Source organism: Candoia aspera, chromosome 2 (assembly GCF_035149785.1).
Source record: "Candoia aspera isolate rCanAsp1 chromosome 2, rCanAsp1.hap2, whole genome shotgun sequence".
NCBI classification, from domain to species: domain Eukaryota; kingdom Metazoa; phylum Chordata; class Lepidosauria; order Squamata; family Boidae; genus Candoia; species Candoia aspera.
This window is the reverse complement of record NC_086154.1, coordinates 54,063,217-54,079,583: the sequence shown is the minus strand read 5'-3', so window position 1 is coordinate 54,079,583 and position 16,367 is coordinate 54,063,217. Positions and strand designations below refer to the sequence as shown.

The following is a 16,367-nucleotide window of genomic DNA, read 5'->3' as shown; positions in this document are numbered from 1 at the left end:
CTCAGGAATATAACTTCTAATTTTTTAAAATTTTACTTTAATCTACTGAGAAAATTGTTCCTGGATGGTGAAACAGAATAATGGATTTTAATCAATGGCACAATATTTTAGGATTATCATTTTTTTTCTCATACAGGTAAGTCTGATGAAATTAAACTTTACATATATGGTGCTACAGTTTTTGATAACTACAGTTATGATTAAATTTCCTAATTATGCATTTATATTTTTCTTTTGATAACATTTCACCCATTAGAAAAAATATTTTTAGTATCTGTGTACTTTCACTCTTGTTTACATGATGAGTTTGGGTTTTTACCATTCAATCATGTCCAAGTCTCGGAGACTGCCTGGACATGTCCCTGCAGTTTTCTTGGTGAGGTTTTTCGAAGTGGTTTACCACTGCCTCCTTCCTGGGGCTGAGAGAAAGTGACTGGCCCAAGGTCACCCAGCTGGCTTTGTGCCTAAGGCAGGACTAGAACTCACGGTCTCCCAGTTTCTAGCCTGATGCCTTACCACTACACCAAACTGGCTCTCAATACAATGAGTAAACATGTTATTAAAACAGATGTTTTATGGAACGTAGCTCAAGGCTTATCAACTTGGCTTACCTTGCTAGAATTGTTGAGATACCATATTTCTTTCAGTGTCTTCATGGCAAGGCAGATCTTGTAGATGTGTGATTGCCTACCAGAAATTCTCTCTGTGGTGAACCAAGCCTGTTCAGAGCTCACAAATACCTGCTTTATTTGTGGCTCATGCTTCATTTTCCAAGTGGTCCCCTGGCTGCCATGATCCTTCTTGATAATTTTTCCACTTCTTGGAGGAAAACTTCAGAGTGATTTACACCAGTATGGCATCTCAAATATCGCCCTTATCGCCATAGCTAGAGCCATGATCTGGCAGAAGGTGTTTGACAGAGCAGTGCAAATTAAGCCACCAGCACTGGCCACATATAAATAGGAAACCTTTCATGCCAGCAAATTATCTATTTGGTATTAACTGCCCAACATGATAAGGAGTAGCGCTTCAATGACTTGCCCTCTGTGATTTTGGAAGGAACGTATAAATAATATAGTACCCCTTCTTCAAAGTGAACCTGCCCGTGTGACCTGGAGGAATCTGAAATTCTAGCTCACATATTTCTTAGATGTCTTTTCTATAGCAACTTGTGCCTTTTCCTTATAACTACACTTACTAATAGCAGTCTTAACTAGTTCTGAAGATGACTTCTTTTTCTTCTTACTATTGGATAAGAACCCTAACATCTCTTGGAGAGTTCCAAAATATACTTTGGACAGGAGGCTCACCCTTGTGCTTACTCCATGGGCTCCCAATACGTACTTATCACTCTCTCCTGCTTTATCCTGCACCGCTTCTCTACACCTATTAGACTGAGGGAGAGTACACAGATGTATGGAGGAGGCCAGTGGGTGAAGTGGGAGGGAGTGCCCTTAGTGCTGCCTGCCACCTTTTTGTCATATCTGCAACCTAATAGTTGGACTACTTTTGGACAAGGGTTAGGCATATTCAACAAATTAATCCACCTGTAGCTTTTCATTTACTCTTGCTACTTTTCCCCTTGTATGGGGGAACTGTAATGGCATTCTTCTAATCAGGCCCAAATACATCTTCCCATGCCTGTTAAATAATTTGCACAGCCACTGTATAAGCAAACCACACTTGTGTTTTAAAGCTTCTCCAGTTATACCATCTACACCTTCAGCTGTATCATTTTTCAACATTCATATACATCCATTACTCCCTTTTTTTTTCTTGAACACTAAAATTTATAACATTCATTTCACTTCTATTCTTAACGTATCACTCTTATTCCTATACAAATTGCTAAAATACTCTTTCTAGCATTCACTCACTTCAGCTTCATCCCAAATGTTTCCATCACTTCCTTCAGATCTATTAAATCCTTCCCCTTTCTCTTAGTTCACAGATACAATTATCTTTTTTGTCTACCATTTCATTAATTCATATTCTTCAGCCATTTATCCCCCTGACATTCCAGGTCGCATTCTTCTATGTTATGGTTGTCACCAGATGGGTCCGTAGGCATGACTTTTGCCATGCATCATGGCTTTGGTTAGTTGAAGCTTTCAGATAATAACTTTTAACAAGATAAAGAAGCTGTGGATTAGGTTTCAGCCAGGTTAGTCATACACATGCCACATACATAATTCCTGCTTGGGGAAGGACAGCATTGGTCAATTTGGGCACATTCTGACTAGTATACTACAAGTGCAACCCAAGCCCAATTTTACTCCAGGTGTGCTCTCACTAGTCTGTGCAAGTTAGGGTCTCTAATCTGAAGCTGTCTTGTACATTGCCAGGCCACATACTGTTGCCTGCATCCCATGTTAGATCCTGGTTTATCTCATTGACATAACCCATAACACCACTAGTTGTCACCTACAGCTTCTAACTCAAACTAGTCAAATATATTATTAATAAGCTGCACCCCATACTAGACAGTGACATTGCACTTTTCCAGGCATTGGATGGCAGGCTCATGCTTGCATACAGATAACCACCCAACCTAAAGCAGATTCTCACAAGCCACAAGAAAGGCAGGACAATGATGCCAACATGGGAACCAAACTCTGCAACAAATCCAGATGTTTACTTTGCCCCCACATCTACACTAACACAGATCCCAACAAGTATGCACAAAAGATTAGCAGAACCTTCTCATGCTCTTCATCCAATGTGATATATGCCATCATTTGCCAGCAATGACTCTCTGGATTCTAGGTAGGACAAACAGGACAAACTTTAGGCAAAAGGATTGATGGACACAAGTTTAACATCAGGACTCAAAACCAGGACAAAGGAATATCAGAGCATTTCAATCTTCCAGGACACTCCATAGTAGACTTTAAAGTAGCTGTTCTGGAAAAGTGGCACTTTAATAGCACCATCAAGCAAGAAATTGTTGAACACGTATGTCAAGGGTTTCAGCAAATCTCAGAAGGTCTCAACAAACACGATGTTTTTTTTAACACAGTTATTTTATTTATTTTATATCCCACCTTTATTATTTTTATAAATAACTCAAGGCAGGGAACATACCTAATATTCCTTCCTCCTCCTATTTTCTCCACAGCAACCACCCTGTGAGGTGAGTTGGGCTGAGAGAAAGTGACTGGCCCAAGGTCTCCCAGCCGGCCTTCATGCCTAAGGCAGGACTAGAATTCTCGGTCTCCTGGTATCCAGCCCATTGCCTTAACCACTAGGCCAAACTGGCTCTATTACACTTGTTAATTGATAAAGTACTTGTAATCTGTCTCACATGTAACCTCCATCTGCATAACCAACCTGTGTTCCCCTCTCTATTCCCCCACCAATTCATCCCAATTTAAATTCTGCACCAATCTAGCCACTCTATGCATCTGATGAAGTGAGCTGCAGTTTATGAAATCCTGAGCCTTTTAATAAAACACATTAGTTAGAATTGAATTAGGTACTTTATTGATTTAGTCTTTTGACCATATCAAGTATGAAAATAAAATAAAAGCCGTTATAAATATACACATAAAAACGAGTAGATACAAATAAAACTGTAATACAAATTCATATCAAACCATCACCCCTACAGTCAACTCCAATCTGATCTAAGTAATCTGTCCCCTTTAAGATGGACTTTGATACGAAGAGTGCAGTCTTGCTGGTAATGAGCTGGTTCTTACCCTGTAAAAAATAAGAAAGTTTCTGCTGGCTGCTGCACTACTTTTTGTTTTTTAGATATAAATCTAAGTGGTCAGTCCTTTCTCCAGAGTATAATTTGCAGGCAAATAAGATATGTGCAGTATCTTCAACAGCTGGGGCGCCACAAATACATCATCTTTCTTCGTATGGAACTCCTTGGAACCTCCCATATCTTACCGTAGAGTCTAATTGGTCAAAATGAGCTCCAGTAAAGGCTCTTCTGAGATACTGGGGCAAGAAAGTTGTTAAATACTTTTCTAATTGAAAGACTGATTTATGTTGGGCCAGCCACTTCAAGGATGTGACATGTTTAAGGGATGCTATGTCCTCTTGGGCAGCCACATCCAGAACCCTTTGTTGGAAGCTTTTCTTGGCCTTCAAATCTGATTGGACTGGAAAATGAATTGAGAATCCATATTGTGAAATGGCATTGGTGGTAAGTCAGGCTGCCCAGGCACGAGAAGGCATATTATGCATCTGCTCTTCAAAACAAAGCTTGGGTAATCTGTCTGAGTCCGTGGATAGGATCTTCAGCCAATACCTCTTACTGCTCGAGTTGATGTCGACTTGTCCACCCCCAAGATGCATTTCAGAAAAGAGGACTGTATCTATTCAAACAAAGGGACATTTAAGTGACCCCACAATTCTGCACCATATGTGATCATTGGGATAATTTTACTGTTATATACCTTTATAACTGGGGTTAACGATCCTGGGTAGCTGTGGTTGAGGCGTTCGCACAGGTTGTAGCCTTTAGGGAACTCCTCTTGAAATGAGGGAGCCCTGATCCAGTTTCAGTAAAAACAAGCCCTAGGTATAGATAGGACTTAACCTGATCTCCATGTTCCCTGTCCAGGATCCAGTTATACATGATCCTCCTCTTCCCAAAAACAACTACCTTAGTCTTAGATTTATGGATGGACAGGTAGTTAAGTGTGCAATACGTGCTAATCCTGCATAGCAATCTTCTCATTCCTACTTGGGTATATGACATCAGTACCATATCATCTGCGTAAAGCAGTATGTTTACATGTTTATTTTTGATTTTAGGCATATGTGTATCAATTGAATATAAAAACTTTGGGATGTCACTTATATATACATTAAACAAAATAGGGGCCAGTATGTATGCATCCTTGTCTGACTCCTTTGTGAGTATTAATAGTCTTTGTTAAGGAACCATTTGCTCCAGTATGTACCCTTAGGCAGGAACTTGAATATAATGCCATGATTAGAGTCTGGGTTCCATATTCATATCTGTTAATTTCTTCCAAAGGAGGTCCCTGTTTATTGAGTCAAATGCTGCACTAAGATCAATAAAAGTTGTATACAGTTGATTCCCATTAGTTGTGTATTTGTCTATTAAGTGGTGTAAGATAAAGCAATTATCAATGATAAAGTATCCAGGTCAAAAACCAGCTTGCTCTTTGGGTAGCAGGTCCTTTTCAATCACCCAATCCTCAATCTTATATAAAAGATATTTAGCATACAATTTAGCTACAGTATCAATTAGACTGATCAGTTGATAATTAGAGGGGTAATCCTTATCCCCCTTTTTATAGATGGGCATCATGATAGAGAGCTCCCAACCAGCTAGAATTTGGCAGGAGTTGTTTATGTGGGTAAACAAGCCTGCAAGTAGGGGAGCCCACCAATTAATGTGTCCTTTAAATAATTCAGGGGGAAGAAGATCTTCACCGGGAGCCTTGTTAGGCTTCAGAGTCTGTATGAGACCTCTAATCTCCTGTTCAGTCACTGGGGGCCATAATGGAAAGGGGCTGCAAGCCTTCTGTACTACATTTTGTAGATCTGCCATTCCATTACCACTTGGGGCTATGAAAAGTTGGCTATAATATTCCTCCCAGCAGGCGGTGGGTATTGGAATATCCAAGGAAAACCTACGTTCCTTCAGTATTCCTGTGACCGAATGCCAGGAAATGACTGGATTTGTATTTTGGGCAGCTAACTCTAGGTTTACAGTAGCCAGAGTGAGGATAGATAGATAGATTTCTTGTGCTTGATGGTTTTCTTGTACTTTTGTCTGAGCGCTAGCATAAGTAAAGGTAAAGGTTTCCCTTGACATTAAGTCCAGTCATGTCTGACTCTAGGGGGCGGTGCTCATCTCCGTTTCAAAGCTGAAGAGCCGGCGTTTGTCTGTAGACAGTTCCGTGGTTATGTGGTCGGCATGACTACACGGAACGCCGTTACCTGCCCGCCGAAGTGGTACCTATTAATCTACTCACATTTGCATGTTTTCGAACTGCTAGGTTGGCAGGAGCTGGGACTAGCAACAGGAGCTCACCCCGTCACGCGGATTTAAACCACCGACCTTCCGATCAGCAAGCTCAGCAGCTCAGCGGTTTAACCTGCAGCACCACCGTGTCCCTATGAGCGCTAGCATAGCAGTATGATTATTATTTGAGGGCTGAGACCGTGCTGCCCGCATAGCTAGCCTTAATCTTTTCCTCTGTATATAACAATCTGAGTGAGGGCCTTTTCTCGGGGGCCTCTTGGGGCAGGCCTTATCAGTTAGGAATGTTCTTAGACCTTCGCTTAAGTTTTGATAGGCTGTAAAAATAGAGACAGCCTCGGAGTCAGATGCAACAACTGTGTCTACAAAAGACTGAGCTTGGGTAGAATTCATATAGTCAGTCAGGGCCTTTGCATCCACTCAGGCCCATTTTATTCTTCTGTCCTGATGGACCTCTAGATGGTGTAAAACCCATCTGTCTTTTGCAGGATGGGCTCTAAGGTCTGAATGTCCATAGAATTTTACAGCAACCAGTTGGTGATCACTATCCTCTCCTTCATATACCTGGATTTCTGAGAAAAGGGGAGTTTTGCTATTTGTGACACACATACAGTCTAATGTGCTGCTTGATTTCACTCAATGGTAAGTATAGGGGTAAACAAAGCTTTGTTTTGCCTTGCCCCCTAAAACTTGCAAGTTACCTTGAAACAGCAGGTTTAACAACTGTATACCAGCAGCATTGCTTTTCTGGTCCCTAAAAGACCATGAAGAAAATAGCGGGAGTAATTCTTTCTTTCTAGTTAGAAAGTGGTACCAGACTCCAGATTTTTTGCTACCATAGACTAACACAATTCTCCTCCTATAATGTGTAAGTTGGGTATCCTTGGCAATGCAATTTCTTTTCTGCCCAAAATAGTGTCTCCTACAATGTGTGGTAAGTTTCTATAATGTCATTATTATGAGTGAGCATCTCTCCAGATGAAGATGGAGAGGAACCTCTGTGTTCCCCTGCAACCACTCCCATCCTTTTTCCAGGATTTTCACTAATTAATTTCCTCCCCAGCCCTAGAAAGCAGTGACTGATATTCACTAAAGCATTTTTTTTTCATGACTTCTGGTGCATCCCTGCCTCCCTGTCTAGCTTGAAAAGGGCAGGTAGAGGCCTCCTAACATATGTAAATAATATTCATTAGAATAGCTCCTATTTTCTTGCTTCTGTTGATTTGTATTTAGATAAGTATGCTAATAATCTTAATTCTTAGAGACTAGTTGTTAGGTAACATTAGCATGTTTAATAGTCATAATAAAACATTCTGAACATTCAGTTCTTTTTTTCACAAGAGTTGTGGACATTCGTAAAAAGAAGAGCCAAATACTTGGACTGCATTTGTGCTGGATATATTAAGGTTCTTTACAGAAAGAATTCATTTTACAGCTTTGTATCATAGTCCCATTTGGGAAACACACTAGAGACATTTGATGCCCTCTCTATTCAAATTACAAATGATAGTTTCTCATATTATCACTCCCTCTTGGATTAGTGTGTTATTTCTGTAGTCTCTGTTGATCCCATAAAATGAATATCATTGCATTTGTACAACAGCTTTAAAAGATCAAAGTGGGTTCCATATGGGAGGCAGTGTTGAGAACCAAAGCAAGCTGTTAATCTCACGTGTGTTGCTGAAGAAATAATTTGGGCTGTCTGATCCGTTAGATACCAATTCCTTTAATTCTTTTGATGAATTGTTTGGAAAAGTCCTGCTTGCATCCAGCTTGAAAATATGATTCAAACCGCTCATCTGCTTTGTTTATCCTGACATAACAAACTTTATTATGATGCATATTGGCTCATCTTCATAGTTTACTTCAAAATCATAGCCTTTGACATGAATAGGACATTCTTGAAAGAACAAGTGGGTACCTTGGGCTCAAAGTATTGATCTGCTGTTAGATTTACAACCAACTCTGGACATATTTATAGTGAATTTAGTAACAGCTATAAATAGATGTGTGGGGAATTGATAGCTTTAATCCCATGGAATCTCTGATGATAGTTATGACTCTAAAAAGCAGATATAGGCACCAACATATAGAGAAAGAGGAAAAAAGAGGAAGAGGAAGTCCTCAAGATGATGATAAAAGCAGGTGAGAAGATAACCTGCCACTAGTCAATTCCTGTTACAGACTATTATTGAAAGGTGAAAGGCCCCCTGTGCAAGCACCCAGTCATGTCTGACCCTTTTGGGGAGATGCTGCTTTCGCGGCGTTTTCTTGGCAGACTGTAGAGCGGGGTGGTTTGCCATGGCCTTCCCCAGTCGTCACCTTCCCCAGCAAGCCGGGTCCTCATTTTACGGACCTCGGAAGGATGGAAGGCTGAGTCGACCTGAGCCAGCTACCCAGAGAGAATCCAGCTTCCACTGGGATCGAACTCGGGTCGTGGGGAGAGTTTCGGTTGCAATGTTGCCGCCTACCACTCTGTGCCACACGAGGCTCACAGACTATTATTACAACCCAAAAAACCAGAATGTTGAAAACCGAGCTGAGGAAAAGACACTTAAAAAGTAAGTGTGAATGTCTGATCTGGGTCTCGCTGTTTATTCAGTGTCTAGAATATAAAGACAAGTTTTCCTGTCCTCACTTTCTCAATTCTGCAGGAATTACTCTGATGGAAGAATGCATTCTTCCTATCAGAAGAAGCTTTTGTTAAAATTTGGATTGCTGCTTCAGTGGTTTATGAATCCAAATGTTTAAGTGACTTCCACCAGCTCTTTGGTGTGGCTTTCTTTTATAGATCATCTTTTTAAAAAAAGCGTTATACTTAAGTATTATGGAAACATGATTATTGCTTGCCCATGTCATAGCCACCTCCTCTTTAGCAGTTAAAGTTTGATCTTGGTACTGAGTTTTAGAAACATCAGCAAGAAAATAAGATGAAGAAATTTGTTTTTTAGAGCTTCTAGTTTAAAACTCATATTGTTTCCTTTTTCAGTCTTACGCTTGGTTACATCCAACTTTCAACAATATAGCAACTACAGCAGTTATTTCTCTGTGCTTTGTTCAACGCAAGAGAAACAGATTTTAGATTAATTGTCAAATGTCCATTGTGTCTGTCTGGGGCCATATTGAGAACTTTGGCCATGATTGTTCCATCTGTTTTTTTCCAAATTTTGTTCATTAAGTTGCAATCAGCGTATACCGCTCCCAACAGTCCAGTAACATATTACATTAGGCATTAAGTACATTACATCAAACATCTGGTAGGAGTGTTAGGTTAGTTATCCCTGCTTCCTACAGGATAGCTGCTGCAAAATAGTTATTGTAATCATGCTCCATGAGTAATGTCACTTTATAATGTACTTTTTCTGAGAGCTGTTACAAAATTGCCTTCCTTTTGATCCTTTAGGTCCTTGTTCGTGTGTTTCCCATTTAATAATTGTTTTCATTTACATGTGCAACAGATGAAAAGCTATTATTGTTCCACATTAAAAAAAAAGCCATTCACCTACAATTGTATTGTAGCACTGGATAAATAGAAACTGGGGAGGGGGGATTCTTTTCTTCCTTCCTTTGTGCAAGAAAACACTTATAATCTCACAAACATGGGAAGGAGGGAAAGGGAGAGGGGATGGGTGTTTCTGAAGTAGAAAAATAACCCTCCTCCCCACTTCAGTATGTTAAAAAAGACCCAGATTTGAGACATGAATACAGTCTACGCAAATCTAATTCCCTCCTAGGCTTAATGTCTTACGGGGTGGAAGGCTGGAAACTCCTCTCACAGACGTTCTCTGGGTCACATCTTTGCCCCATCCCCTGCTTTGAGATAGAGAGCATCGTAGATACTTCTGCCATCTCCAGTCTTTCAGGTGGTGCCTCACACAGCATCCTCTACATAGTGTAGAAGTATGGTGTCTGGAGGATTCGGCCCTTTCTCCTCTCCTTGAGAGCCAGGCCAATTTAAAAAGAGATAGTAGAAGCAAAAGTTTTTTTTAAAAAAAATATAAAAAGTAATCCCCTTTTAACTTTAACTATCCAAATGCAAAACATCTAGTCTTGAAGGAAATAAAGCTGCCTTCAACAGCTGCCTAGTCTATCATTCAGCTGTCAAGTTAAGATTTTTAAAAACAATCCAAAGAAAATCCAGTGTTCCAGGCATCAGTGTGAGATTGCTATGTTTATCATTTTCCCCTCTAGCTGCATTTGAATTGATATTATAAACTGTAGTATAACTGCGTATGAAAGGCTGTGGTATAATTTCACCCTTTCCAAATAGAATAGATTTAACAATTCAATAGATTAACATGATTTGGCTCCAGAGGGTAACACTCAGTGAATTGAAAGGGTCTATTTGTTGGGGGAGAGATCCAGAATTGAGAGGAACCTCGTCAGTGCAGAAAGGACATAGAACATTGGTTTTTGCCAATGCTCCTTCCCCACCGTTACTGCGTGCCTTGTTCTAGCGGATTCTTAGTCCTCTAAAGTAGCTTTCCAAAGATGCAGAGGAAAGAGGAATCTAAAAGTCATCTCTTCGTCTCCTCACACCTGAAAAATCATCCTGTGTGTAATTTCAGCTTTGTAATTTTTTTTTTAAAACATTCGTGTAAACAATTTATATGGCTACCCATTTGATTCATAGAAATCCAACCCAGTGTTCTAAAAAAGAAAAAAAATATGATGGTCATTTAGCTCTAGACTTTGAAACATAAATATTTATTGTGGCATAAAGGCTTGTGATGAAATATTAAGGTATTGGTACTTGTAAGGTACTAGTTTTTTTGTTTTTTTTTAAACCTTAGTTGGGGGTGAATATCTTTTTTTTTAAAAATTACAATATAGCCAAAGATGATATATTAATGTAACAGGTAGGGTTTTGTTTTTAAAAAGTATAGTTTTGGCAATAAATGTATTACCATAGTTTTTGGAAAACCAGGACAAAGGTTTATAATTTATGTTAAATTAACAATTGTACTGTATAATTTACATCAAACAGAGTTAGTGATGAGTGGAATTTTTTCCTCCTTTTTTCTTTACAGATTTGGGACATAAGTGATGATGAAACACTCTGAAAACCTAATGAATGAAGTAGAAGACGACCAACAAGCCGACATATTTTAGGTTGTGTTGATGTATTTTTATCAGTCATTTAATGATTCCTTCCTTAACTTCATCGCAAACATAAATATGTTCAGTCCACATCTTTGATCAAGATGGGACACTGTGACAGTCTCAAAGCAAGCCTACTGTGGTTGCTTCTCTTTTTATTGTGTTCTTGATGCACATATAGTTGTAAGACAGTTAAAATTAAAATTATTTCTGGTTTTTCAGTTTCTAAATACAGCTTATATTTAACATTTCTATTTAGTAGACATCTTTGTGTCCCCCCCGCCCCCCGCATTTGAGTGTTTCTTTTAAGTAAATGTTCACAATTAATTTGAAAAACATTTTTTCAGCGTTTTAGGGACTTGTCACTACTGTGTAAGACTGAACCATAAAAAGTTAGCCACACTGGGAATAAATAAAATAAATAAAATAAAAAATAAATAAAATAAAGAAGGCCAGATATTTTGGGATACAAAAAGACACTGGGTCTTTTTGTCTTGATTTCTGTCTGTACAAGGGAAGAGGTAGAAGCTCTGTCTTCTCCACTCGGTTCAGAGTTATCTTCGCCCACCTGTCTCTCATGAATCAGGGACTCTTGAAATAAACTGCAATGCAGACAGGAAAGGGGAGATTGAAGAAAATCAAGTACCCTAACATTCTATTAACTCGATTGCGTGAACAGCAATTTAGACTGAAGCCATCTAACAGGATAGTCCTTAAACTATTTCATAGATCCACCTTTTCTTTCTGCAAATAATTTGTAGTTTATATCCCCATAAAATAAGGAGATGAAATTCTAACTTACTTTAAAAATCTGATTGATAGATCAGCAATAGTTCTGAATAATGAATGTAACAACTGTGTTACATGCTTTAATACAGTGACAAATTGGTTTCTGCTTGAAGACACAGAATGTTAGCAAGTAGAAACTGTGGGCGTTGTTAGTGTGATTGGATTTAGAAGAAAGGCTTGCTTTTCGTCCATTTCTTTATAACCAGCAATGCAAATATGTCATTGTTTGAGCATTGTAGGAAATACTACATTGGTCTCTGTCCAAAGCAGTACAATTAGTTCCATATTCTCATAGCATCTGTTGACTTAGCCTTCCCCCCAGAAGAGCTCCCCAACCCATTTTAAGTGTTTTTGAGATTGCCATGTGGAACATTTTCGGATGCAAACCTTCAAGATATAATGAGGGTCATGCAAATTACTGAAACTTTGGACCATGGTCACACTTTTCAAATAATGTGCAAATTAATTTTCTGAAACATTTTCAGTGATTTTTCTGGACAGTGCTATAGCCAAATAAAGTTTAATATTTAACTGTATGTGAAAAATGTAATATTGATATCTATTATTTCCTATTTTTAAGAATGATATTTTTTTAGCCTCCCTCTTTAGTACTGAAGCAGTGAAATAGTGACATAAAATATTCAGACAAGGAGACCAAATATTTCATATTCTTCAACATTGTACCACTTTCCCTTCTGTAAATTATAATCACAAATCTAAGGAGAGGCTCAGAATAGGCAACCCATGATATATTAATTGTTTATTTTAATGGTGCAAGTTGCTTATTTAATCCTGTGTTACTTAGTGTATAATTTATACTACTGTTTAAGTTTATAATTAACTTTCTTGATGTAGTATTTAGTGAGAAGCCTAGCTCCTGTACAGTATTTCTAGTATTGTTATTTACTGGCTAAATATCTTGATCATTTAAATCTAGATTTGAAAAAGAGGCATGATTTTAAAGAAAGCCCATCTTGTATAGTTAACCATTCTAGTAGCATAAAGTTTAATTAACTACTTTTCATTTTTAAATAAGAAATACTTGTAATTAAAATTAATGAAAGAATTATCTAGTGATTTTCAGGCTCATTTTACTGAAAAAATAAATTAAATGAATAGTGGGGAAAATCAGGACTTTACAGCTTGCTCTGAGTCACCCACACAGACGTCATTTGGAGATAGCAAGCAGGAAACTCTGTTTTGAAATTTTACAGGCTTGGTTAGTTGAGGATCAAAAACAGCTTGGTGTCTCCCAGGAATACTATCCAATGAAATGTCTGTCTTGACTCTTGGATTATCAACTTTCAATTTGTAAACTGTTTTTTCCCATAGAGAAAATCCTATATATGACATTTTAAGCACAAAGTAATATGTTTCCTTGCTTAGCAATTCAAGTAACTTAGAGTTGTATAAGACTGAACTTGCTTCCTGCCCAGATGCTTCCCAGATGTCTGTGTTGTGCAAAAGTGCTCCAGTGTGACTTAGAAAATCTGTTCTTTAATTTCATTGTTTTTTCCCTCTCCCATGACAAAACAGAATGGCTTGCTTGCTTCCAAACTTTTCCTTTTGTAAAATGTTGTAAGCACTTTAATTGAAAGGGACATAATGAAAGCTTTTATTCAAATGACTGCAATGTACATTAAAAGAACTTCCAAGCACTTTTACTCACAGCTGACACCGCCCACACAGTTGCTTCCATAACAGGAAAATGTAAATTCGAGCTTTGGAGAATGGGTATGGGCTTTTAAATGATTGCTTTTTATTTTGTTTTAATTTTGGGCTGGTATGACTTCCCCAAATAAAGGACAAAAATCCTGAAAATTAAACACTGTGTTGCATTCCTTAGGACTCTAACTTGGTGTAGCAAAAGAAAGCAATACTGGCTTTATTTAAAAGCGTAAGTAAAATACAAATGCAGTGACTTTTCATACTCAGACCAAAAGTAAGGCTTCCTTCTGCCAATGGATATCCTCTCAAGTATTAATACTGGGCTTACAGTAATAGACCAGACAGTGCAGTCTTTGGTCCATCTGAGGGAACATATCCTTTAGTTGAGCTTGATTCCTTGTGACTACAAGAACATATCTGGGTCGTTCTCTTGGAAACAGGACAGGAGTGGTTTGCTACAGCACTCTTCTAGATTTATTCTTTGACTTCTTAGTCTAGGCTATAGCTTTAGCCCTAGGATTTCCTAGAGGTTTCTTCTCCAAATATTAACTAGGTCTGGTCCTGTTTGGTTTTTTTTAAATCAACCAAGATTAGCTACAGTATGTGATGCCATCAGTTTGGTCCATCTGGCTCAGTGCTAGATATTGACCTGTTTGATTCTGCTGGCCCAAAGCTAAATATGGACAGTTTTGCTTTAAGGTATCTTCTATGTACCGTTGAAATTCCTTTCTTAATTAGAGATAATGGGCTGTAATATCTCCTTTTCAGGAGCAAGCTCTTTATTTGCTGAATAAGCTCAATAACAAATTTTATTTTTATATCAAAATAACTCTTCCTTATCTAGCACAACATAGTTATATGTAGTTATATCTGGTGTAGTTATATTTTTATGTACCTATTTTTCTTCCTTATTCTGGGTAGAAAATATTAACTCCTTCATAGTCTGCAAATTTGGGCATGGATTTGTTGGTATTCATACAAAAATCCTTACTCTGTGAATTAGGGTTAACAGAACTGGAGTGCCTGATGAGATGTAAGCAACCAGTTCTGCGTATGATTGATGCTCATTCTATTTGAGGACTTCCAGTGAGAAGAAGTTCATTCATGTGATGGTTGCTGTCCCTGTTAAGTTCATGCATGGCAGGGAAGCTTAAAACTGCACTTTACCCAATCCACAAAAACATTTTCTTACAATGCTTCAGTAACCAGACTCTGTTCCATTTCAACTTTTCTCACTGGTGGCAATTTGTGGTGCCTATTGTGACTGATCCAAAAGACCAGCAGGGTGGGGGCACTCTAGATCTTGAGGGGAATCTCATTCCACAGGGCAGATGCTATGGCAGAGAAGAGCACTTCCAGGTCCCAATAGATGGCCTTGTTTAATTGAAGGAGCCTGGAGCGCATCAACCCTCCTGGATCTAATCAGCCAGGCAGATTCTATAGAAGATTGGTGGTCTCTCAATAACCAGGCCCTATGCCATCATCTTGAAAGTGGTACCTTCAGCAATACAGGCAGCCTTTGTGTAGCCACCACAATCCATTCCAGCGAAATGGTCACTAAGCAATGCAGTTACTAAGCGAACCATGTGACTGAGAGACAGAGAGAAAGAGAGAGATGCTGCAAAGATTCCTGGATGCTGCCATCTCGTTCAGATAAAGTTCTCTCTGGTGACAAATACCAATGATACATCATTTTATAAAATTCTCTTTAAGGTTAGAACATAATGCAAATTTCAAGTCTTTCAGCCACATATTTTCCCATTGTTCCATTTGTATATTGTAACCAAACATTTAGCCCATTTTATCATACATTCCTTCACTTGTTCTTCTGTCTCATGTTTCAACAAAAGTTTATACATTTTAGAAATAACATGTTCATCAGTACATAATTCTGTTTCAAACTCAGTCTTACATTGTTCAAAACCATAAAATCTTTTATCCACTTTAAATCTTTCTGCTATTTGTATATAAGGAAAACATTGACAAGGATATCCTTCTATTGTCAAATCTTCTCTTGATTTTATTTTACAATCTCCTTGAGAAAATTCTGGTACATCACAGTTAATCATTTATGTTTACTTAACATTTTTCATCTATAAAATGCTTCTTGCACTGAAAGCCACAAAGATGTTTTCAGGCAAAACCTGTTTGTATTTATTCCATACTTTAAGGATGGCCTGCCTGACATAATGATTTTTGAAATCTACATTCACCTTAGCTTTGTCATGCTATAAATATCTATGCCACTCAAATCTCAGATCATGTCCTTCTAACTCCAATAACTTTCTGTTTTTAAACAACACCCACTCCTTCATCCAAACTAAACAGCGGGTGGCAAAATATAATTTCAAATCTGGTAGATCCAATTCTCTTCTTTCCTTTGCATCTTACAGTACCTTATATTTAACTTGTGGTTTTTTCCCCCTGCCATACAAATTTAGATATACCCTTCTGCCATTGTTTAAATGGTATTTGAATTGTCAAAACAGGTATTGTCTGAAACAAAAATAACATTCTAGGTAAAACATTCATCTTAATCACAGAGGTTCTACCCAACAGTTACAAATGTAATTTGACCCATCTTGACATATCTTTTTAAAGTTAATTCCATGTCTTAACATAGTTATTTTGAATAACTTACAATTCATATTTGTTGTAGTTATACCCTAGTATTTTACCTTCTTCTCAATCTTAAAACCTGTTTTATTCATCAATTCTGTTTGATTTTGTGTTTTCATATTTTTTGTTTACTGTCTACTGCTTATCAGTCTTGAACCTGATAATGCCCCAAATCCTTTTAATTTACTCATCAAAATTCCAATTTCCTTTAAAGAGTCTG

At 38.0% G+C, this 16,367-nt stretch overlaps 1 protein-coding gene across 1 annotated transcript in view; it reads left to right on the top strand.

The window, feature by feature from the left end:
- The window catches only part of ATG7 (autophagy related 7), a 116,871-nt gene extending 103,185 nt beyond the window's left edge, over positions 1–13,686 (top strand). The window contains exon 18 of the mRNA XM_063291850.1: positions 11,002–13,686. Within this exon, the coding sequence (XP_063147920.1) occupies positions 11,002–11,034 (33 nt within the window). The 3' untranslated portion in view covers positions 11,035–13,686. The remainder of the gene's footprint in view (positions 1–11,001) is intronic.
- The last annotated feature ends 2,681 nt before the right edge of the window (positions 13,687–16,367 follow it).